General features: G+C 43.6%; 1 protein-coding gene across 3 annotated transcripts; it reads right to left on the bottom strand.

Moving 5' to 3' along the window:
- Window positions 1-62: 62 nt before the first annotated feature.
- Window positions 63-23,787, bottom strand: Tex9 (testis expressed 9). Of its 3 annotated transcripts, none has more exons than XM_069995345.1 (12): window positions 23,738-23,787; window positions 23,551-23,642; window positions 20,913-20,976; window positions 19,730-19,806; window positions 14,085-14,133; window positions 13,308-13,390; window positions 9,016-9,173; window positions 7,177-7,259; window positions 6,354-6,527; window positions 3,996-4,130; window positions 1,012-1,146; window positions 63-306 (listed from the first exon to the last, which is right to left on the bottom strand). In XM_069995345.1, exons 1-12 carry the CDS (start codon window positions 23,762-23,764, stop codon window positions 229-231), a joined length of 1,155 nt encoding a protein of 384 aa, XP_069851446.1. In that variant the 5' UTR covers window positions 23,765-23,787; the 3' UTR covers window positions 63-228. The 3 variants fall into 3 exon arrangements, with proteins under 3 accessions (XP_069851446.1, XP_069851445.1, XP_069851447.1); XM_069995344.1 differs by having other exon boundaries at window positions 9,016-9,182; XM_069995346.1 differs by lacking the exon at window positions 3,996-4,130 and having other exon boundaries at window positions 9,016-9,182.
- Between the last annotated feature and the right edge of the window lie 1,159 nt (window positions 23,788-24,946).

The raw sequence follows: 24,946 nt of genomic DNA on the forward strand, positions 1-24,946 counted from the left end.
TATTTCCAAGTATAGTTTATAAGAGTCAAAATTAAATTCTTGCTGTTTTATAACATGTTCTTTTTTATTAACAATTATTATCACAGTAATAGAGCAGTTTTGTTTCCCTACTTCTAAATAGGGAATTCCACAATCAAATATTTTCATTACTTAGGAATAGTAAAGATGATTCAAACCCCAATATAGCTTAATTTAAATACCTCACATACACTAATTGAAAGAGGTCACTTAGGAATTTCCCCATTCAAGTGCTTTCATAAATTCCTCTTCAGTGAAAGATAGCATCTTGGCAGCTTCAATATGCATCTGTTTTTTAAAAAAATGAATATATGGATTAATACGTAGAGTATAAGAAATAACTGACAGTAGCAAAATTCAAGGTTATTATAGGACCATTCTGATTCCAACAAGTACAATATTTAAAATGGTAAATACATTTAAGGACTAGCCTAGAAAATTTCTAGTATCAGCAGTACTGTTCAAAGAGTAGTTCAGTATTCCCGTGTCTGGCCTTGGTAAAAGGTAAACTTTGGCCCGTCTTTGGTGGCTCACGCCTGTAATACTAGGTACTCAGGAGGCTAAGATCTGAGGATCTCGGTTCAAAGCCAGCACAGGCAAAAAAAGTCCGTGAGACTTTTATGTCCAATAAACCACCAGAAAACCAGAAGTGGCACTGTGACTCAAGTGGCAGAGCGCTAGCCTTGAGCTGAAGAGCTGAGGGACAGCGCCCAGGCCCAGAGTTCAAGCCCCAGGATTGACCAAAAAAAAAAGTAAACTTTGATCCTAAGGACTGAAAATTCAAATAGTATCCCTAGTAGACAGCCTTGTACATGGTGCAGCGGGAAGAATCCCTGGGAGTCGAGTCTCCCATGTTTAGGTAACTCCTCAGCCCACTATAAATACAATACATCTCACAGGACACTCTGATTTACACAAATATTACATGTAAGATTATCCACTATTAGTCATACTTTAAAATATAGTTTAACTTTCATTTTATGATAGACTCACCTTCTGCCTTTTCAAAACATCAATTAATTTTAGTTGTTTCTTAAATCCTATCATTAATTCTCCTTTTTGTTTTTCTAGTTTCTTGTTTTCTGATTTTAACACTTCAATTTTTTTGAGTTCTTCATTTGCTACATCCTATAGAGGAAAAAAATCACATCTTAACTGAAATGTAGGTTCCTATGTATACAAACTACATTATATATGATAGCATTTTTGTGTGGCTTGTGGTACCTGGACTTGAACTCAGGGCCTCAAGCTCTTGCTTGGCTTTCCTATTATTCATAGCTGGTGCTCTACCACTTGAGCCATGCCTCCAGTCAGCTTTTTGTTAATTGGAGGAGTTCAAACTTAGATAAGATTACAAATGTGAGCCACCAGTGCCTGGCTATAAATGATAGCTTTTAATTATGGTGAGGTGTCTGCCACTGAAAAAGATGTTTAAAAACTCCATTCTGATTCCCATAATGATAAAATAACTTGCATTAGACTAATTTCATAAACTTAGGGTCCAATATTTAAGATCTATTTGAAGGCATAGATAACATTAGTGATAGTAAGCAGAACCTAGAAGTACAATCGAGATCCTCACAAAAACTAAGGCACATTAGTTGTGATCCACATTCAACTAGCTTTTCCCTGGGTTACTCTTCAATTCAGACTCAGCAGACAGCAGGGTCCTCCCCTGCAGCTGAAGCATGAAAAGTTAAGTCCTCAAAACCCTCAATGCATGCCACTGGCATCTGCATAAAGAGCACTAAGAGGTCGGGATGGTGAACTCTATAAACAGCTGAGGAGAGAATTTATGCACTGCTCTAATTTGGACAAGGCAAGAAAAGGCTCATTCAGCTGCACAGAAGTTCAGTGGAAGTTCAGTGCAACTCTGCACCTAAAGGCTTTCATGCAGAAGGAGCATACCTGAATATACACTTGAACGTGTAGGAAAAAGGAACAAAGGAAACAGAAATAGTTGGTTCTTAGAGTGATGTTAGCAAGGTGCAGATGAGGAAGGTGCAAGCCTGGTGTTTCCCGCTCATGTGCGGAACAGAAGCAAGCCGCTCTGAGACTCTGGAAAGCAGTCGGGCGGCCACCCGCCAGAGGAATGGAAGCAAGCCACCGCCACCCTCACAGCAGGCAGAGGGGCCATGGTGCTGGCTCTGCACTTCCCCACTCCAGGGTACACCAGGCCACCAGTTCTCCTCCTCTGGGAGGGAGGGAGACAAGAGGAACTCACTTGCAGCATTCTGGGCTGCCACAGCCCTGCCTCTCACAGCGTCTTTGGGGCCATGGTGGGGACACAAGCATCAGGCAGGCAGTAGGAATTATGCACTACAGGAAGTCCTGAGAAGATACAGGCTTCCACAAGTACTTCCAAAACTTGAAAATGTACAACAAAAGTCTGTCAAGCTGGGAGCCAGTGGCGCATGCCTCCTAGCTACACAGGAGGCTGAGATCTGAGGATCACGGTTCAAGGCCAGCCCAGGTAGGAAAGTCAGTAAGACTCTTATCTCCAATTAACCACCAGAAAACCAGAAGTGGCACTGTGGTAGAGCACTAACCTGAGCTGAAGAGCTGAGGGACAGCGCCCAAGCCCAGAGTTCAAACCCAACCACCCGCGCTGGGAAGGCCCTGGGTTCAATTCCTCAGCACTACATAAGCAGAAAAAAGCTGGACGTGGCGCTGTGGCTCAAGTGGTAGGGCATTAGTCTTGAGCTGAAGAGCTGAGGAACAACCCCCAGGCCCATGGGAATCTCTGCCAGCTATTCACATAAGATAAAATGATTCACATCCAGATATCAGCACCAAAAGGACATTCCAATTTTATATGGGCAAAGTGAACAGTTCTCAGAAGACACCAATAGCCAGTAAATAGAGAAATGCAGTGTCCAAGAATCTTAGCTATAAAGGAAATCATATCAAACAACACTAAAGGCTGGGCACTGGTCACTCATGCCTGTAATCCCAGTACTCAGGAGACAGAGATGTGAGAATCGCAGTTCAAAGTCAGCCCAGGCAGCAAAGTCTGTGAGTCACATAGCTCCATTAAACTACTTAGAGAAAGCTGGAATGCACTGTGGTTCAAGTGGTGGAGTACTGGCTTGAGCCAAAGAAGCTCAGAGACAGTACCCAGCACCGGGGGGGATAGACGCCAAGATTCCATTCCACTCTTGTCAGAACGACGGCCATCATAATCTTTTTTTTTTTTTTTACTTAAAAAAAAAGAAACAATTCCTGGTGAGGGATGGGGCGAGCAAAAGAATTGTAAACACTGCTGATGGAAATATAAACCAGTGCAACTGGTATGAAAATCAGTATCAGAAGCTCCAAGGGCGGGCCCGGTACCCTGCATTTCAGCAAACCCTCGATGTGCTCCTGCATATGCACAAGTTTGAGATTGGCAGCCCTGCAAAGCAGACCTTCATTCTATCCACTGGGAAGCTGAGGCTTGCAGACAGCAGATTTGAGATACATGAAACACTTTTTTTTTACTGCTTATACAGAGTTCAGCCAAGTTCCAGCGCCTACAAGTTCCAGGCCCCCTACATTCTTTTTTTTTCTTGGGGGGGGGGTGGTCCAGTCATGGGGCCTGAACTCTGGGCCTGGGCACTGTCCCTCAGCTCTTCAGCTCAAGGCTAGCGCTCTACCACTTGAGCCACAGCGCCACTTCCGGTTTTTTTCTTTTTGTTTATGTGGTGCTGAGGAATCAAACCCAGGGCCTCAGGCATGCAAGGCAAGTGCTCTACCACTGAGCCACCTTCCCATCCCCACCTACATTCTTTTGAATGACGAAATGAATGAACCCTCCATAGTTTTCCTGTCACCCAGTTATCTAATAGTCAAAGTATATAATGTCAATGTGTGGGAAATGTACATGGTCTTAACAAAAATGTCTTTTGAAAAGAGAAATGTGCATCATGACATGAACTCTTTTAGATGTTTGCATAAAAGAAGTTACCAATGGTGAGCACTATCCCAAGTCTGCACACCTTGTGATTCTGCCTTAATTTACTCAGCTCCAGTTTGTACTTCTCCACATCTTCCAGGGCTCGGTTCAAGCGAACCTCCGTGGCACTTTGACTAGTTGCAGCCTGTTTTTGTAGTCGCCTTTTATTTTCTAAATCCTATGGAGTAAAAAAACTGCTGTATTTAAATGTCCTAAGTTCCTTTCCTTACATTTTGCATTTTTCATTTCTAAATTATTTGATTTCTCTCAAATTTTACACATGCACGCACACACACACACACACACACCCCACACTGAGCTCGGAACCCAAGGGTTCTTGTCCCTGATTTAAAAAAAAAGGGGGGGGGTTTATAAGTTGGCCTTTTTTTTTTTTTTTTTTTTGGTGCCAAAGGCAGGGCTTGAAGTCAGGGCCTGGGAGCTGTCCCTGGGCTTTTTTTTTTATTCCTCAAGACTAGTGTTCTACAACTTAAGCCACAGCTCTGCTTTGAGCTTTTTGCATAGTTTATTGGAGTCTCACAGTCTTTCCTGCCTGGGCTGGCTTTGAACCCTGATCCTCAAATCTCAGCCTCCTGAGTAGCTAGCATGAGCCAGGGGCGCCCAGCCCATTCTTGATATCCTCTACAGCCTAAGGTCTGGTTCTGAGCCTTATACAAAGCCGGTTCTCAGCCAATACTGTAGATATGAAATACACTTAAAAATAGACTTGTCTGTGTTTTTCTCTAAATTATTTTTTTCCTGGCTGTATCCCTACATCGTCTTTGAATACAGATTTATATGGCTTGAGTAATTAAGGGGGAAAAGAAAACAAAACAACAAAACACATGCTGCTCTTCCTGTGCGTTTCTAAACAGATCAAGCTGTGCGCGGACGCCATCTGCCACGGCAGGCTCTGCACAGCTCGTGGAGAGCGCACGCGACGCACTCACTGCGCACATGACAAAAGCAAATCCACTCAGGAGCTGGGCAGTCCACGGCTGGCGCCACCTCGCTTTTGCCTTTTGTCACTAGAATATGCAAGTGACTAGAGCTCCATCACCATGTGACATGGTCCTCTCTGAACCCATGATGCCAGCTACTGGGAAGCAGGACAGAGGGAAGCAGCAAAGAAAGTTCTGTGTGAGAAAGTCCACGGGAGAAAGGAAACACCCTGTCTAAGCTGTGAACCTTTTTCAAAAAAAAATTTAATGCTATTATAAAGGTGATGTACAAGCTGGGTGTCAGTGGCTCAAGCCTGTAATCCTAGCTACTCAAGAGGCTGGTTCAAAGCCAGCCCAGGCAGGAAAGTCAGTGAGACTATTATCTCCAATAAACCACCAGAAAACCGTAAGTGGTGCTGTGGCTCAAGTGATAGAGCACTAGCCTTGAACTGAAAAGTGCAGGGACAGAGCCCAAGCCCAAGAGATCAAGTCCCACAACTCACAAAGAAAAAATTTTTTAAATGATGATGTACAGAGGGATTACAGTAACACGAGTCAGGTAATGAATCCATTTCCTTTCGTACAGTGTCTTCCCTCACTCTCTTCTAGTCCTTCCCTTTTTTTTTGTCAGTTATGGGGCCTGAACTCCAGTCCTGGGCGCTCCTCAGCTCTTCAGCTCAAGGCAAGTGCTCTACCACTTGAGCCACAGAGCGCTTTTGGCTTTCTGGAGACAAAGGTTTTATTGGAGATGAGTCTCAAGGACTTTCCTGCCTGGGCTGGCTTTGAACCTCTGATCTCAGCCTCCTGAGTAGCTAGAATTATAGGTGTGAGCCACCAGCGCCTGGCGAAAATAGTCACTTAAGAAAATCTACTATGGGCTGGGAATGTGGTTTAGTGTTAGAGTGCTTGCCTAGCATATGTGAAGCCCTGGGTTTTATTCCTCAGTACCACATAAACAAGGCCGGAAGTGGCACTGTGGCTCAAGTGGTAGAGTACTAATCTTTAGCAAAAGAAGCTAAGGAAAGTGTCTGGGCCCTGAGTTCAAGCCCCCAGGACTGGCAGAAAGAAAAAGAGAGAGAGAAAGAAGGGACAGAGGGAGGGAGGAGAAAGAAAATCTTAAAAAGTTAAGCAAGCTAGTTGGGCACCGGTGGCTCACACCTGTAATCCTAGCTACAGAGGAGGCTGAGATCTGAGGATCACAGTTCAAAGCCAGCTTAGTCAGGGAAGTCTGTGAGACTCTTATTCCCAATTAACCACCAGAAAGCCAGAAGTGGATCACTAGCCTAGAGCACAAAAGCTTAGGGACAGTGCCTAGACCCCGAGTAAACCCCACCCCCTGTAGGTAAGTAAGGGGAGAGAGAGAGAGTTCTCAGTAAACACTAGCAACTAAATAATGAAACAATGCCACAGACATGGCTTGAGCAGCTTCTGCGCGTCTCTGAATGAAGGTGTAAAAGGGTAACCTTTTCTACCGCCAGCAGCTGCTGCTGCAGCCCGTCACATCGTGTGTTTGCTTCTTCAAAAAGATTTTTGTATTTTTCTATTTGGGACAGTTGCGCAGTGATTGTTCGCTGCTGTCTCGAGCAATCTTCTTCAAAACTTTTCACTTGTGACTTTAAATCATGAATTTCATCCTCCTATAGATTAAGTGAAAATTGCAAAAGATTTGGTATCAAAACAGAACAGTGAACAAAAAAGCTTCATATAGTTCTTAATAAGATATTTATACCTGTTTAGCAAATAAAAATATAAAAATAGAAGAAATTTCATGTTAATTGCTTACCTTTTTGATAAGTTTCTAAGTTTTTGATTCTGTCCATCAGTTTATTTAATATATATGTAACAAGTTTCATGTAAAGTTTACAAATTCTTGACCTCTGATAATGCAGCCTTCTCAGAATAAAGTTCAGTACCTATATACAATTTCTAAACTGTGGATTATATCTGAACATGGCTACCTTTTAAAAATGTAACTGAAATTGTCTCTCAGAAGTCTCTGAATTATAAAGCATGTCTAATGAGATATTTTTATTTTATTTTATTTTTTTTTATTTATTTTTTTTTTTTGGTCCAGTTGTGGGGCCTGAACTCTGGGCCTGGGCACTGTCCCTCAGCTCTTCAGCTCAAGGCTAGTGCTCTACCACTTGAGCCACAGCGCCACTTCCGGCTTTTTTCTTTTTGCTTATGTGGTGCTGAGGAATCGAACCCAGGGCCTCAGGCATGCAAGGCAAGCGCTCTACCACTGAGCCAACTTCCCAGCCCTAATGAGATATTTTTAAAACTTACCTTTTTATTGCATTCGCATACAACTTTATCCAATTCCTCCTGCATAACATTGAGTTTGGCCTTTAGAAATCTGATCTGCGTCTCTGTGGATTCAATGATTATACTTATTATCACAATCAAAACAGACCATATTTTATGAGGAGGAAATGCTCAAAGTTGGGACTCTTATTAGGCGTTCCATGGTAGGGAATACCAAAGACATTCAATATCCGTAATGTAAATGAGAAATACATCTAGTTGGCTAAAAATAGCAAGGAACTGTGTCGGTGGAACTGAGTGAAGAGAGGGAGGGACAATGAGTGGCCATGTTCGTGGACTGCATTCATCCTTAGCATGATGCTACAGAACACATCAAACAGAACGCGTAGTGATCCTTGAGAGGAAATGTCCCCAAACACAAATCCTTCTTCTCTAGCAAAACCCAGCTTCGGATCTCAAAGGAATCTGCTCCCAATTTCCTCTAGATCTTTCCATCCCTACCATAATCCAGTCCTAACAAGCAAGCTTGTAGAGTAGGATTAGGGCAGGACAGCAGAGGGGACACGCTGAGGGCGGAAGAGGGCCTCAGCGGAGGAGCAGTGCCGTGCGTGCGGCACTGCCTTCTCTGGGTCCTGGTTCTCTGTGTGGGAAAGCAGGGCCATGGGGACTATGTACTTAGAGCAATCAGCACCTGGAAGACACCTGAACAGAGACCAAAGGCAAATGACTTGGTCTTCTGCTCCTCCTCCCTCCCCCCATTTCCTAAATGCAATGAACGAATAAATGAACCACTAAACAAAATCATATGCAACTCAAAACTCTTCAGAGTTTTTTTTCACAAAATGAGAAATTGTTTAAAGACAAAATCATGCACCTCTAACATGGGTCTGACTGAGAAGCGACAAGTGGCTTGCCTGACGTCACAATGATTTGCGCCGCACAGTAACTTAGTATAGAAACATGCTCAATTGTTTCCATAACATCGGTGACTTCCCTTACATTCAACTATCTTACAAGCATTGCTGGTAATTATGTCATGCTTTTAGAGACAGTTTGAAATAGTACATTTTTTTCCTAGTGATGAGTGAATGAGAAGAAAAATTAAATTTGTTAGGAAGCTCACCTGGTTATTGTACCTGATGCTATAACAGGTATGCTCCTCCTTTTCCATATACTGATGTGCAGTAGACAAGATATAATAAAAATAAAATTCAGAGACACTGTTTTTGTATGAATGCTAAGCCATAGGTTGCGGGGGGGGGTGGGGGGGGAAGGTTCTTTGAGACAGGGTCTCACCATGTAGTCCAGGCCAGCCTGGAACTCACGAGCCTCTGGCTCAGTCTCCAGGTTACTGGGGTTACAGGCATACACTCTCAGGCCCAGCTGCTAGTGCACATTTTAATTTTACCTCAAAACTATTTGATAAACACAAAAATTGTGTTGCCTTAACATTTACACTTTATAATAGAGAATATCAAATATATGTACAATAATAGAAAGGTTCAATCAATCCCCACTTGGTTACTACCTATCTTCAATAAGTACTGATCATAGCGTATCTTTTTTGTGTGTGTTGGTCCTGAGGCTTGGACACTGTCACTGAGCTCTACCACTTAAGCCACAGCTCCACTTCCAGCTTTTTGGTAGTTTATTAGAAATAAGAGTCTCATGTACTTTCCTGCCCCGCACTGGCTTCGAACTGCAATCCCCAGATCTCAACTTGCTGAGTAGCTAGGATCACAGGTGGGAGCCACTGGCGCCTGGTCATCAAGGCCTCTTTTATTTCATCTAGAATCCTGTTCATCCCGCAAATCACCACATTACGATTAGAGTATGAGATTGCTTTGAAACAAAACTCACCTGTCCCAATACCTGTACTCATGCTGGAGAAAATGTCATCATCTGTGTGCTCAGGGAAGCCTTCTTCCTCCAGCTGTCCTTCAATTTTGCTAATTGTCTTCGCAAGGGAAAAGTCTGAGCAATCCTCTGGCAGGGCAACATCGCTGGCTGTCTGCACGCTAGTGTATCTCCAAAAGGAACACAAAGGTAGAAAGAGATGCTATGACTTTAAATAACACAGACAAAATTAGTGTAAATTTGAAACATAATGAAATCTACAATTGATACTTTTAAGGGCTACATTATAAGAGACTTAGTAGCCAGAGCCGGGCGCTGGTGGCTCACGCCTGTAATCCTAGCTTCTCAGGAGGCTGAGATCTGAGGATCGCGGTTCAAAGCCAGCCCGGGCAGGAAAGACCGTGAGACTCCTATCTCCAATAAACCACCAGGAAACCGGAAGTGGCGCTGTAGCTCAAGTGGTAGAGCGCTCGCCTTGAGCTGAAGAGCTGAGGGACAGCGCCCAGGCCCAGAGTTCAAACCCCACGACCGACAAAAAAAAAAAAAAAAAAAAAAAGAGACTTAGTAGCCAGGCGCTGGTGGCTCACACCTGTAATCTTAGCTATTCAGAAGGCTGAGATCTGAAGATCACAGTTCAAGGAGAACCCATGGAAAGAGAAATCCGAGACTATTATCTCCATTTAACCAGCAAAAGCAGGAGGTAAGCTTTGGCTCAAGTGGTCGAGCACAGTATTGAGTGAAAAAGCTATAGGGTAGCATAAGGCCCTGAGTTCAAGCCTCAGTACTGGAACATACACACAGAACAAAACATAGGCTCAGAAGATTTTCTGAATAGCACACCACAGAGCTGGAGAAGGCTTTGTGAGGTTAAGTGGTCTAGAACTTTCCTCTTAACTCATGAACATCAAAACTAAGGACTGACCTTGGTCTCCTACATCAGATCTAGCTGCTGGACAGTATCTGTAAAAAACTGGCCAGAATTCTGCACACAACCCAGAGTAATACCTTACTAAACAACTACAGAGCAAATAGTCACCAGCTTAATGAAACTCAGCATTTTTTTTCCATCTAGAGGAACACATTCTAAGGTAGATCAGATTATTTTGTTGTTGTTCAGTAGAGGAAGAAATATGAAATCAGTCATTTCCAAAGGTACTGAAGAAAATCACAATGATTCTATAATTCCAAAGCCGTTTTCTTTTTTTGGTGCCAATACTGAAGCTTGAACTCAGGACCTGGGCGCTGTCCCTGAGCCGCTTTTGCTGAAGGCTAGCACTCTACCACTTGAACCGCAGCTCCACTTCCAGTTTATTGTAGTTAACTGGAGGCAAGAGTCTCATGGACTTTCCTGTTCAGGCTGGCTTTGAACTGAAATCTGATCCTCAGATTTCAACCTCCTGAGTAGCTTGGCTTACAGGCATGAGCCACCAATGCTCAGTTACCTATTTTCAACACATAAAGCTTCAGTCCATGGCTGGGAATGTGGTTAGTGGTAGAATGCTTGCATAGCATGCATGAAGCCCTGGATTTGATTCTCAGTACCACATACACAGAAAAAGCCAGAAGTGGCGCTGTGGCTCAAGTGGTAGAGTGCTAGTCTTGAGCAGAAGCAGCTCAGGGACAGTGCCCAGGCCCTGAGTTCAAGATCCATGACCAACAAAAAAAAAAGAAAAAAGATTCAATCCAAAGGTATACTCTGAATAACTAATGAACTGCCTAAAAAACATGAATATCAGGAAGCAGAAACATATTTGGGGGAAGAACAATGGGGAAACACTTGAATGGAGGGAGGATGAGCAAATTACATTCACTGTAAAAATCTGTAAAAATTGAATGCTATCACTTGAGAATAGGGAAAGGGGCAGAACAATGGAAGGGGTGACAATGACCAAGATGCATTATACTCAGAACCTCATTTAGGGGATTGTAACCTCTTTATACAACTACTTAATCTAAAAAAGAAAAAAAGCTTCAGAATTCTGAGCTAGCTCAGTGGTAGAGCGCTTGCCTTGCATGCCTGAGGCCCTGGGTTCAATTCCTCAGCCCCACATAAGCAAAAAGAAAAAATCCGGAAGTGGCGCTGTGGCTCAAGTGGAAGAGTGCTAGCCTTGAGCTGAAGAGCTGAGGGACAGCGCTCAGGCCCAGAGTTCAGGCCCCAGGACCGGACCCCCCCCCAAAAAAAAAAAAACTTCATAATTCTACTTAGAATAACCCTATTTTCCTTAAAAAGTAAATGTGAAGTCAAGAAACAAGGTAACTTATTTCCAGTGATGCACATAGTTTTCAATCGAATTTATATTATTTCTCTTCCTATCACTTCACTCACTTTTCTTCCTTTTTAATTAAAAAAAGTTGTTTTTAGCAATTAAAAGACAAAAATTTCCCAGAATCATACATTTTTTATCTTCAGAAACAGACAAGTACATTTAATAACTTCCTGACAAGCAATAGTTGGCTGGTTGGTTCAGTCCAGGCTTCTTCCCCTTCTAGAAACTTCTCTATCCTTGACAGCCTTTTAGATCTCCCTCACTTTTTTCTTTTGCTAGTCCTGGGGTTTGAACTCAAGGCCTACATGCTATCCCTGGGCCTCTTTGTGCACACGGCTAGCACTCCACCAGTTGAGTCACAGCACCACTTCTGGCTTTTTCTGAGTAGTTTATTGTAGGTAAGAGTCTCACAAGTCAGGCCCTAGTGGCTCAGGCCTGTAATCCTAGCTACTGAGGAGGCTGAGATCTGAGGATCACGGTTCAAAGGCAGCCTGGGCAGGATAGCCTGTGAGACTTTTATCTCCAATTAACCACCAGAAAACCAGAAGTGGCACTGTGGCTCAAATGGTAGAGCACTAGCCTTGAGCTGAAGAGGTCCAGGCCCAGAGTTCAAGCCCCACAACTGACCAAAAAAAAGAGTCTCACAGACTTTCTTGCCTGGGCTGGCTTTGAACTTCGATCCTCAAATCTCAGCCTCCTGAGTAGCTAGGATTACAGGCGTGACAGCACCCAGCTGGATCCTCTTTTATGCTTAAAGTAATAACGGACTTGAATTTGATCTCTCCAAAAACAGTTGAATGTAAATTATAGTTACAATGTAGTCTAAGAGTATGCCAATCATTCTTACCTTATCGTTATACAGTAATGTGTGCCAGTGTGTTAAATACTCATGAAAGAGAAGACTAGACTATTTGAGAGAACCAGGCCGAGTGCTCAGATCTAAGAAAGTGTCTTGCTTAAAATAACAAACAGAAGCCGGGCCCCAGTGGCTCCTGCTTGGAATCCTAGCTATGTGGAAAGCTGAGATCAGAAAGATTTTGGTTTGCAACCAGCCTGGTGAGAAAAAGTTCACCAAACTCCTCAACCCATAGTCTGAGTGCAGTAGTGTGTGCCTGTCATCCCAGCCTACACAGGATGGGAAGGCGGAGGTTCCTGGGGAAGAAAAGTCCTTCAGGCTGGAGCTCCACAGAGGGAAGCTGGACATGGTCAGTGCATGCCTGTGAACCTAGCAACGAAGGGAAGTCTAAAAGTAGTAGGATCATAGCTCAGGCATGACACCTATCCTAAAAATAACAAGCTAGGTGCCTCTGGCTCACACCTGAGGATCCAGGTTCAAAGCTATATATAGCCCAGGCAGGAACGTCTGTGAGACTCATATCTCCAATTAACCATCAAAACGTTGGAAGTGGAGCTGTGGCTGGCTCAAGTAGAAGAAGGCTAGCCTTGAGCAAAAAAAGTTCAGGGACAGCATCCGGCCCTAAGTTCACACCCTAGCACTGGCACCATCATAGCAAATGTAAGGGCCCTTAACCTAAACCCTGGTATTACCAAAATAATAAATGAATACAAGATGGGGTGCCAGTGCCCCACAGCTGCAATCCTACTCAGAAGGCTGAGATCTGAGAATCGTGTTTCAAAGCCAGCCTGGCCTGAAAAACCATGAAACTCTTCTACAAAAAAAAAGAAAGAAAGAAAGAAAAAACCAGAATGGAGCTGTGGCTCAAGTGGTAGCAGACCAGTCTTGAGCACTAAAGTTCAGAGCCAGTGGTCAGGCCCCGAGGTCAAGCCCCAAGACAGGCATAGAAAAATTTTTTGGAGTACAATGATTTTGCACAGGAGAATATCACAAGATGTTCATTAACTATTGTAAAAACTTCTCAAAGTAGAAATGGTTTAAATTCCTGGTTGTGGACCAGGTATATATTGTATGCCTTATTACTAAAGGTATAAAAACTCATAATTAAGAATAAAGAGTACTGTGAATTATAAAACTAAAATCAAAGTCATACTTCCTGAACTATACAATACCTTGAATTTGTTTTCCTTCCTTTTTTTCCAGAGTGCAGTTTGTTTTGAACCTTGTTTATAGGAACAATGTTTTTGGCCTTTGGCTACATGGAAAGAATTAAAACTATATTAATTAATCAGAGTCTAATCATTTGCCAAGGAAAGCAACTTCCTAGCCCATAGAATTGCTATTTTGCTACAAATCAGAATGGCTATAAGCCGGGCACTGGTGGCTCACGCCTGTAATCCTAGCTACTCAGGAGGCTGAGATCTAAGGATGGTGGTTCAAAACCAGCTCAAGCAGGAAAGTCCATGAGCTCTTATATCCAGTTAACCACTAGAAACCTGGAAATGAAGCTGTGGCTCAAAGTGGTAGAGCATAAAAGCTCAGGAACAGGGCATAGTAGGTCCTGAGTTCAAGCCCTACGACCAACAACAAAAAAAAGAAAGCCTCATGTTACAAACTCATTTTACTTAGAATTTTGTCCACTACTCCACTCAGTGAAATTATAAGATAAAAATTATTCCACTTGGAGTGGCACTGTGGCTCAAGTGGTAGAGTGCTAGCCTTGATCAGAAGAGCTGTGGAACAGCGCCCAGGCCCAGAGTTCAAGCCCCACAGCCGACCAAAAGAGAAAAAAAATTATTCCACTTGTCAACAACACTTACCTGAATGCACTCCCTCTGAATATTAACTTTACATCCCATTTCTAATGAATCAAACTCTTTTTTTTCTAAGTCTTAAGGAAAAATAACTTCTATAGAATATAACTATTCACAGAAAGTTTGATTTCATACCTTGGTATCTGAATGTAGATGAATTAGCCCTTCCGATGACAACAGGCCTCTACAGACCAAAAATAAACATTAATACTAGATGACACAAAGCTGAGACACCATGAAATTCAATAGAACTGTCAAAAGCAAAATGCACAACTATTGCTCTAATTCTCATCAGTCATTTGCTAATCTGATCTCTCTATAATAGGTTCCTATATAAATTCTGTATAGAAATATACTTCTATAATTACTTTTAATAAAGCATGTATATGTACAGAGCTATGTTTTGCTGTAATTCTGGTTCTTCGTGTTAATTTATTTGGAATAAATTAGTCATTAAAAAGTGCTTCAATTAAATAATTCACTCCTGAAAAGAAACATTGTGTGAATGGGTTTTTTGGTCATGGGGCTTGAACTCTGGGCCTGGACACTGTCCCTGTGCTCTTCAGCTCAAAGTGAGTATTCTACCACTGGAGCCACAGTGCCACTTTTGGTCTTCTGGTGGTAAAGTGGAGATAAGAGTCTCATGGACTTTCCTTGCCTGTGCTGGCTTTGAACCACAATCCTCAGATCTCAGCTTTCTGAGTAGCTAGGATTACAGGCATGAGCCATCAGCGCCCGGCTTTGTATGAATATTGGGGGTTTTTTGTTGTTGATGTTGTTTTTGCCAGTCCTGGGTCTTGTACTCAAGGCCTGGGCACTGTCCCTGAGCATCTTTTGCTCAAGACTAGCACTCTACCACTTGAGCCACAGCTCCACTTGCAGCTTTTTCTATTTATGTGGCACGGAGGAATCGAACCCAAGGCTTCATGTATGCTAGGCAAGCACTCTACCACTAAGCCACATTCCCAGCCCTGTGTGAATGTTTTTAATAGAAAAGTGGGACACTAGTTTTAGTGAACAGAATTTTGGGGGGGGGGTCCGGTCGTGGGGCCTGAACTCTGGGCCTGGGCGCTGTCCCTCAGCACTTCAGCTCAGGGCTAGCGCTCTACCACTGGAGCCACAGCGCCACTTCCGGCTTTTTTCTTTTTGCTTATGTGGTGCTGAGGAATTGAACCCAGGGCCTCAGGCATGCAAGGCAAGCGCTCTACCTTCCCAGCCCCAAAGTAACCCATTCTTAAAATGAGTGACCACCAGGCTTTTGATGGTAGGCACACTCAATGTAAGTGTTCTGCAGCTACAGTGATTGCGGCTTTTGCTCCCCAGTACACTGTGAACAGGAAGACAGGCGTCAAGATTGGGCCTTTCTGTGTGATGCCTAAAACCTGGCAGGGCATGACATGTAGAAACTCTTACACACAGGAATTAAGTAAAAGTATATTGAATAAATGGATCCATCTAATTCAAATTCTTATGCATATCTTCTTTTACATTTTCTTTTTTTTTTTTTGTCGGTCATGGGGCTTGAACTCTGGGCCTGGGCACTGTCCCTCAGCTTTTCAGCTCAAGATGAGTGCTCTATCATTGAGCCACAGCACCACTTCTGGTTTTCTGAGTGGTTTATTGGAGGTAAGAGTCTCACGGACTTTCCTGCCTGGGCTGGCTTTGAACCAAGATCCTCAGATCTCAGCCTCCTGAGCAGCTAGGATTATGAGTGTGAGCCACTGGTGCCCGGCTTACATTTTTTAAATAATTTGTAGTTTACAAGTATTTATGAGAGGCTGTGGACGATGGCACACATGAATCCACCACATGCAGCAGTGGCTGTGTGCTCTTGCCAGGCAGCAGTGGAGAGCGGTAGTGAGCCGGACTGTTGGCCCATGAATCCAGAAACAATAGTGCTTTACAAAAGTTTGCCTACCTCTGATCAGTGGTCTACAGCATCTACATTCCTATCTTAGAAAACAGGCCACATGGGCTGGGAAGGTGGCTCAGTGGTAGAGTGCTTGCCTTGCATGCCTGAGGCCCTGGGTTCGATTCCTCAGTACCACATAAGCAGAAAAAAAGCCGGAAGTGGCGCTGTGGCTCAAGTGGTAGAGCGCTAGCCTTGAGCTGAAGAGCTGAGGGACAGCGCCCAGGCCCAGAGTTTAGGCCCCACGACAGGACCCGAAAAGAAAGAAAACAGGCCACAGTAGTAGCTGTTGTTGCTATGCAAGGCATTCCATCACACTCCCCATACCCACATCTGCACAATCTCATCAGCTAAGATATCCAACTGCTACCTGCGTCCTTAGGGTTTCACGGGAATAAGATTTGGTATTATACTCCTATGTAAATGGAGTGTCACAGTATTCTGCTGACTTCTGTGAAACCTCTCTAGGAAGGCCTTTTTAAATCAGAAATGCTCTGCAGGTGAGCCTTGCTTCCAGCAGACTGGAGGACGTGTAAAATACTACAGGAAGGTAAATATTTTCTGAGAGTAACCGTGGTTGTGAACCTAGGACAGGCATGCTGCCTGTGATTGGTGTCCAGGTGTCACAGTCCCAGCCTGAAATGGATGGGATCTTTACAGAACAGACCCCCCTCTTCATCTTCCCCATGGATAATCAAGTGTCACATTCCACACAGTGACAGTGACCTGGACAAACAGTAGTGTGAAGAACTCCACCTGACTCGGGAAAAGAGAGATGTCCTCACCATTGCTTGCTTTTGTGTCAGTCCTGGGGTTTGAACTTAGGACCTGGGCACTATCCCTAAGCTTTTTTACTCAAGGCTACTGCTTTATCACTTGAGCCACAACTCCACTTCTGGCTTTCTGGCAGTTCTTGGAGATAAAAGCTTCAACAAACTTTCATGATCCTCAGATCTTAGCCTACTGAGTGGCTAGGATGACAGGCGGTGAGCCACAGGCATCTAGCTTGTTTCTATTTTTGACTTTTCCAGAATGTCAAACCCTATAATGAGCCCCATAATGACATTTTGGACCAAAGATTGGCCTCATACATAAGAGCAGTTTCACAGGATTACCGCAGCTGAGAAATGCCCACCACGCAGAAAAGCCACACTGTGCCTGAAGTTCCCACGGCTGGAACTGCCCAGCCTTGTAGCTCCCAGAGCACAGCCCATCATCAAACATGCGTGGCAATAGACACTGTATACATTTTTGAGTCTGGAGCCTTTCACCTAGCATCACGCTGCCATTGCAGCAGTGGTCCACTCCTGTGTAATGCCCAATAGTCCATCTTATACATACGCCATAAGTAGTTCATCCACTTACCATTTCATGAGCATTTGAGGCAATTATGAATAAAACTGCTATAAACACTTATATGCAAGTTTGTCTTTTAATGTCTAAGATGAATGTCTAGGACAGGACTCACTAAATGAAGCAGAATAGCTAGTTCTTAATGAATGAATAATGTCCTTGTATTTCAAGTATAAAACCAGTTAAGTGCCACTTTAGTAACATTTCCTTTTTTGTTTCTGAGCTCAGCAAGTTGTTCAAATAATACACCCACCTAGTGCCACGCAGATCTCATCTTCTGCTTTTTGACCTTAAGACTCTGAAGAGTTATAAGAGTTAGGCACCTACAAACAAATTTAATCCATAAGGGGTTTTTTTGCTGGCATATATCTCCAAAAATTAGTAAATCCCTTACCTATCTGATCTAGTTGGTGCCATTTTTGTAACTCCAGTTCATCCCAAGACTGTAATTCTTTTTTTTTTCTTTTTTGCTGGGCTTGAACTCTAGGCACTGTCCATGAGACTCTGTGCTCAAGGCTAGCACTGTACCACTTGAGCCACAGCACCACTTCTGGCTTTTTCTGAGTAGTTTATTGGAGATAAGAGTCTCACAGAGTTTTCTGTCTAGGTTGGCTTCAAGCCACAACCCTCAAATTTCAGCCTCCTGAGTAGCTAGGATTACAGGTGTGAGACAACAGCACCCAGCTATAATTCTTTACGGTACAGAAGTCTCCTTACCTGCCAAAGACACGTCCCAGGCCCTGGCCCCAAACAATGGCAGCGACATACATCTACATAGATGTATACATAGATGATTATGGTTTCACTTACATAGCAGCACAGGAAGAGACTAACAACAAATAACTGTGATAAAATAAAATAATTATATAACAAGAGACAATAAGAAGCTGTGAGACAAATTAAGATGAGAGAGTCAGAGAAGAGTCTAATGGTGTGTGTCCCCTGTACAACTAATGAACCCTTAACAACATACTTTTGGGAAGAGAATAGGAGAGGTCACACCAAATGGGGGGTGGGCAAATGCAGTCATTGTGTTCAATGTATGCTATAAATGTAATGAGGGTATGGACGGGGTTGGGCACAATGGGAGAGTGGAGTTGAGATCTCTTTGTATAGGCTGGGATTGTGGCTTAGTGGTAGAGTGCTGGCCTAGCATGAATGAAGCCCTGGGTCTGATTCCTGAGGACCACATAAACAGACAAGAAGTGGTGCTATGACTCAAGTGGTAGAGTGCTAGCCTTGAGCAAAAGAAGCTCAGAAACAGTCCCCAGGCCTGGAGTTCAAGCCCCTGGACTGGATCTAGCTACAGTTTTAAAATTTAAAAACTATCCTTATATATATATTTAAAAATAGAAACATAAAAACCGTCCCATAAAAACATAAAAACCACTGGACAGCACAATGAGTCCTGAATGGAGTGAGCGGCAGGCGCCGGCCCTGTGACACAGTGGCAGGCTACACATTCCTTCTCCTGGAGCACAAGCAGTGCGCGCTGACCACAGCTGTGGGAACACATGCTCCATGACTGACCAATGGGGGGACACACAAGACACAGAGCTGACACATTCAGGCAGCAGGGAGAGAGCCTTAAACTTCATCAAGCTGCTCGCACCAGGATGTGATTTTAACTTTCTAAATTGTCTAGTTCTGGAAGCTTCCAACGGCAATTGTGAGACATGGAATGAATGGTTAGTGATCACTATTACCTCTACGACAGTAAGCTTCTGTGATGTTATTCAGGTGATCCTGAACTTTTCCTGTTAAATCTGTTCCTAAATTGCTTGTAACTGCCTAATTTCTTGGCATGTGAGTTTACATGATGTTCATGTGTATATGTTGTCTTTACTAATTTATGTCATCTTCACACATGATCATAAAAGGTAGAATAGTGTCTGCAAGCAAATTTAGGAAACATATCAACCGTGGTCCAATCCTCCTTGAAACAACATTTTCTACCTGTTCCTGAGCAAACTACTGAACTTCCATAATCTGTAGTTGTTGTTTTATCTGTAGTTGTTTTTTTTTAAATGAGGACAGTATTTAGTTTGCAATAATACTTTGAAGGCTACATGAAGTAATATGGGTAGAGTACTTGTACGTGACTAGTAAAAGCTTTTATTATTATTTTATCTATGATATTATTTTTCTTCAAATTAGTTTTTTAACATTTGCAGGGAAGAAGATCCACACATACCACTGAACTTAAAAATACCACCAGAGTGGGCACCAGTGGCTCACATCTGTAATCATAGCTACTCAGGAGGCTGAGATCTGAGGATCACAGTTCAAAGTTAGCCTACGCAGTAAAGTCCATGAGACTCTTCATCACCAGTTAACCATCAAAAGCTGAAAATGGAGCTGTGGCTCAAAGTGAGAGAGTGCAAAAGCTCAGAGACAGTACTGAGACCCTGAGTTCAAGTCCCAGGTTCAGCGCGCGCGCGCACACACACACACGCACACACACACACACACACACACACACACACAAAATAGCAATGGTAGTTACCATTGTACTCACCTTGAACTGGCATTTCCTTCTTCAGAAGATTTGATGTGTGCTGATAAAGGCTGAGATTGTATTTCCTGTTGATCTCTCTAGTTAAATGAGTAAGAGTGACTCATATGTACCACCAAAACACTAGACAATCCTAAAATCTACACAAGCCCTCATTGCCCAGGCTCCTCACCCCCTATGATAACAAAGCACTGAATTAGAAATGCTACACAGGAAAAGGAAGTCCTGCTGACCCCAGTTTTGCTCTGTTGAGTCAACTATCATTGATTCTACTTTTATCTAGAACTCATTTTATTTCAAATATCCTTATTGAATTATCAGCATTAATTCTAGAGATACGCTTAAGTATTAATATTTTGGTGTGAGAAAATATTGTTCATATTAATGTCCTTAATAAATCCAAGTGGAAAACATTTTCCAGTGGCTTTTAGAAAATGTATGTCTAGGGCTAGGAAGGTGGCTCAGTGGTAGAGCGCTTGCCTTGCATGCCTGAGGCCCTGGGTTTGACTCCTAAGCACCACATAAGGAAAAAGAAAAAAAGCCGGAAGTGGCGCTGTGACTCAAGTGGTACAGCGTTAGCCTTGAGCTGAAGAGCTGAGGGACAGCGCCCAGGCCCAGAGTTCTGGCCCCACGACCGGACCCAAAAAAAAAAAAAAAAAAAGAAAATGTATGTCTACCAAAAGCAGGATATATATATGAATGTTCAGCTTGTGGTCATGTGTTCAGCTAAATGTTTATGCTTTGGGTACTTAGGGGTGTGATATATTGGGTACTCTTGTATATGTATGTTATACATTAAATTACAAAGTTAAAAAGGGTGATGGTAGCTCACACCTGTAATCCTAGCTACTCAGGAGTGTGAGATCTGACGAGTAGTTTGAAGCCATCCTGGGCAGGAAAGTTCTTGAGACGCTCATCTCCAAATTAAGCAACAAAAAAGCCAGAAGTGGAGCTCTGTCTCATGCAGAAGAGTGCCAGCAATAAGCAAAAGAGCAAGGGACAGCACCCTGTCTCTGAGTTCAAGCCCCAGGACCAGTACAAAAAAAAAAAGTCGGCTACAATGCTTGGTAAGAAATGTACTCATTATCTTGCCCATGTAATTGTAACCCTCTGTACAGTATTTTCACAATTAAAAAAAAAAGTTAAAAACTTTGCACCCACAGGGAATACCAGTGTATTTACTTACTAGTACTTCCTCAGCTTGCTGAACCAGACGAGCTGTTTTGGCCTCCAATTCTGCATTCAAACGCCTAAAAATAGAAAAGCAATAATTGGGTTAAGCTGAAATCCCAATAAAAAATAAACGTCAGCAATAACGAGTTACTAAGTAATCTAATCAACACACTAGAAGATACACATGACGTTTTTATCCAAACATGAACACAATGATCAGTACTCATCTCTGACTTATGCAAGTCTTCCTACCTGTGCAGGAATTTGCAGGGCAAGTCTTAGCCATTCCACGGCCTTAGCCCAGGCCTTCAACGGAAGTGACTTAGCTGAGGAAAATTTAGGAAGAAGAAAGTGGGTGTGCTTAATTTTTCCTGCCCAGGCTGGCTTCAAACTGTGGTACTCACATCTCAGACTCCTGGTGGCTAGGATTTCAGGTATGAGCCACCAGTACCTAGCCTTATGGTTCTTTTGAAGATATAAAAAGCTGACAAGTCAAAAAAAACCTTGTTTTTTTCAGGCAGGAGAATCAGAAATAACATGATCACCTCCATCTCCATGCTCAGGTTGCCTTAATAGTTTGATAGTTTAAGAAATATACTTTATGTATATATACATTTTCTTGATCCATTCATCCACTGAGAGGAATCTGGGTTAATTCCATATCCATCAGAAAGAATCATATCGCCCTATTCATAAGGAAATGGAAAAAATCATATTAAGTGAAGTAAGCCATACCAAAAGAAACATAGGCTCCATGGTTTCCCTCATTGGTAATAATTAGTATACGCCTAGGATAGTCCTAGCAGAAAATTACAATAGCTCAATAGCCATGCATGACCATATAAAATGATGTTAATCAAAATGAACTCCAAGATGTAGAAACAAGAGGTTTTTGTTGGTTTTGGTGTACTGTTTGCAGTTATTTCTTTTTGCTTTCATTTTTTCCTTTGGTTTATTCCCTGCTTTTTATTTCGGCACCCTTTGTCTTGTATAGAAGTTTATCTGATTTGGAGAAGGGGAAAGGAATCACAGAAACTATTGGACCAAGGGTGAACCAATGCAACAGCAATACTCACCAAGACACTGTGTTGGAAATAAACTTTACAATTTGAGGGGGAAGAGAGTCAGAGGGGGAGGGAAAGCAGGAGAAAACAAGGAGGGGGGAATACTGTTCAAAAATAAATGTACTCATCACCTGACTTATGTAACTATAACCCCTCTGAGCATCACCTTTAGAATAAAAAATAAAAGATTGCTTGGTTAAAAGAACAATAAGAAGGTCAGGCGCCGATGGCTCATGCCTGTAATCCTAGCTACTCAGGAGGCTGAGATCTGAGGATCACAGTTCAAAGCCAGCCTTGATCAAAAGAGCTGAGGGACAATACCCAGGCCCTGAGTTCAAGCCCCACAACTGACAACAAAGAAAAAGAAAGAAAAGTAACCTAAGTGGATTTACTATAACAAACCATGCTAATTGCAAAGAAAAATGAACGAAACAATAGAAAAGCTCAGCAATGGAGTCTCTCAAAGAAGGCCACTCAGGAAGAGCTGGTCATTTCCCTGGAGAAAAAGAAAAGCTTGCAGAAATGAAGGACTAACAGGTTTTTAAGCAATAAAGGATAGGAGATCCAATAAAGGATAGGAGATCGAGCTGTCAAGATCTTGAAGGGGAACAGGAAAGCATTTTGGCTTTTTTTTTTTCTTTTGTTGCTTTGTGCTAGTCCTAGGGCTTGGGCACAGGGGGGTCCTGGGAGCCGTCCCTGGGCTTTTTCACTCAAGGCTTGAGCTCTACCATTTGAGCCCCAGCCCCGTGTCTGGCCTTTTGGAGCTTCATTGGAGATAAGAGTCTCATGGACTTCCTTGCCCTGGCTGGCTTGGAACCTGACATCCTCAGCTGTCAGTCTCCTGGGTAGCTAGGATTACAGGTGTGAGCCACCTGCGCTCGGCTCGATCTCGGCGTTTTAAGGGAATGGAATAACGTGACCAAATCTAAAGATCACCCGGGCTGCAAATGAGAGGCATGGAAGCTCACCAAAAAACACTTTTTTTTTCAGGAAGAGTTGCTAATCACGCTGAGAACGCAAACTCCCGCAGCTCCTTTCCCCAAACCTGATTCCTGACTCCCCACCCCCTTACCTCCTCCCCCCCAAAAAAATTGCTTTCCATTTAGAAAACAAAAAAGCACCTTTTTTTTTTTTTTTTTTTTTTTGCCTAAAACTCTGCAGCTGGTTTGCCCTTCATTTCCTGAGGCGGGGGATGGGGGGGGGGGAAGAAAGCACCCGAAAGTACCCAACGACCACTTCCAGGAGCTTGAAATTGACCACACGACTCTACAGTCATTCATTCATTCACTCATTCATTCCTACCCGTGAGACCTGAGATCGAAGTCGCCTTGTGCAAAACCTTTGCGGTGGCTGACGACGGTCTTCGACAAGCGTCGCTCAGTCATTGCTCTCCCTCCCTCCCCACTCATCCCCCCCTCCACTCCCCCACCCCTCCCCCACACCCCCCCCCCACTTCCAGGCATGCGCCGCGCCATTCACAGGTGAAAAAGATCAAGGCGGGGGGGGGGGGCTCTGGGGGAAGGAGAGAGCTTCCCAAGAAAGAGTCACAATAATGAAGGCAGCAGGGGAGGAGGCGGCGGTCCTCACTTGTATTCCTCCTCCTTGGCCAGCAGGTCCAGGCGCGGGGCCGCGGGCCGCGCAGCCCGGGGCGCGAGCCGAGGCCCGGGAACGCCGCCTCTCTGCAAAACAGGCAGAATCGTTCACAGACCGCCAACTGGACGGAGCCTCAACCCACCACGCCGCCCGCACGCAGGAGTCTGCCATTCAGACTGACCCGATCACCTCGGCTCCGTCCCTCCATCTTGACGCGACGCGGTTACCTAGGCGACAGCGCATCCTCGCGTATCTTCTCGCGGGAGTTTCCAGCCGCCTCCCGCCAAACTAGACCCACTTCAGGCTCGTGAGCCCAGAGCTGAGGCTCTGCCATCTGGTGGTAGAGATGTAGTACTACACGGACCTGCTCCCAAGGTCCACAGAGGATTGAGCGCTGGAACCTGGTATTTATTCAATTTGAGGGTGACAAGGTGTCAATCAAGGCAGGCGGGTCTGTGTATATCTAAGTATTAGTAATCAATGGGTAGGTCTATTTCTAGGGAATAATTAGGGAAGCTCCCTACCCTGCTGTGCTTTCCCAAATAGAAGTAGCCAATCCTACCTCATTTGTTTTGTTGGAAATGCACTTAAGGGTTTGGTCCCAAAGTTCTCATTGCCAACATTTACAGCATGACTAAGACATTAACTTGGGCACCGGTGGCTCACATCTGTCATCCTAGCTACTCAGGAGGCTGAGATCTGAGGAACCCAGTTGGGAGCCAGACCAAGCAGGAAAGTTCAGGAAACCACCGCAGAGCCAGAAGTGGAACTGTGCCTCAAGTGGTAGAGCACTAGCCTTCAATGAAAAAGCTCAGGGATAGTGCCCAGAACCTAAGTTCAACTTCTAATACCAGCACAAATAAAGAAATAAATATACTGTGAATGTCACCATCAAGAGACTATGTTGGAGACAGACTCTACCTTACAAGAAGATCAGTCCCAGTGAACTGCAGACAAAAAAAAAAATTACATCCCTCTCAGCACAACACAGCCAAAATAGAAGAATTCTTTGCAGTATTGAAGGAAAAATCTCCTGACTAAAATATAGACACTAATGCCGGCTCTGGGTAGCTCAAGTATTACTTGTTACACAGTATGAAAATGAGTCTAAGAATCTGTGAGGTCTTCTGAAGTCTTAAAAAACAATGCATCAGGAGCTGGGAAGGTGGCTCAGTGGTAAAGTGCTTGCCTTGCATGCATGAGGCCCTGGGTTCCATTCCTCAGTACCACATAAGCAGAAAAAGCCAGAAGTGGCGCTGTGACTCAAGTGGTAGAGCACTACCCTTGAGCTGAAGAGCTGAGGGACAGCACCTAGGTCCAGAGTTCAGGCCCCATGACTGACCAAAAAAAAAAAAAACAAAACAAAACAATGCAGCAGAAACTACATTGG

Source organism: Dipodomys merriami, unplaced genomic scaffold (assembly GCF_024711535.1).
Source record: "Dipodomys merriami isolate MVZ:Mamm:240054 unplaced genomic scaffold, mDipMer1.0.p SCAF_48, whole genome shotgun sequence".
NCBI classification, from domain to species: domain Eukaryota; kingdom Metazoa; phylum Chordata; class Mammalia; order Rodentia; family Heteromyidae; genus Dipodomys; species Dipodomys merriami.

Coding starts and splice junctions, on each gene's coding strand:
- Tex9 (XM_069995344.1), bottom strand. CDS start 23,764: ATGGAGGGACGGAGCCGAGGTGATCGG. Junction 14,134..19,729: donor GAAGGAAATGCCAGTTCAAG/GTGAGTACAATG, acceptor TTTGGTCTGTAG/AGGCCTGTTGTCATCGGAAG. Junction 6,528..7,176: donor TATGCGAATGCAATAAAAAG/GTAAGTTTTAAA, acceptor CTTAATCTATAG/GAGGATGAAATTCATGATTT.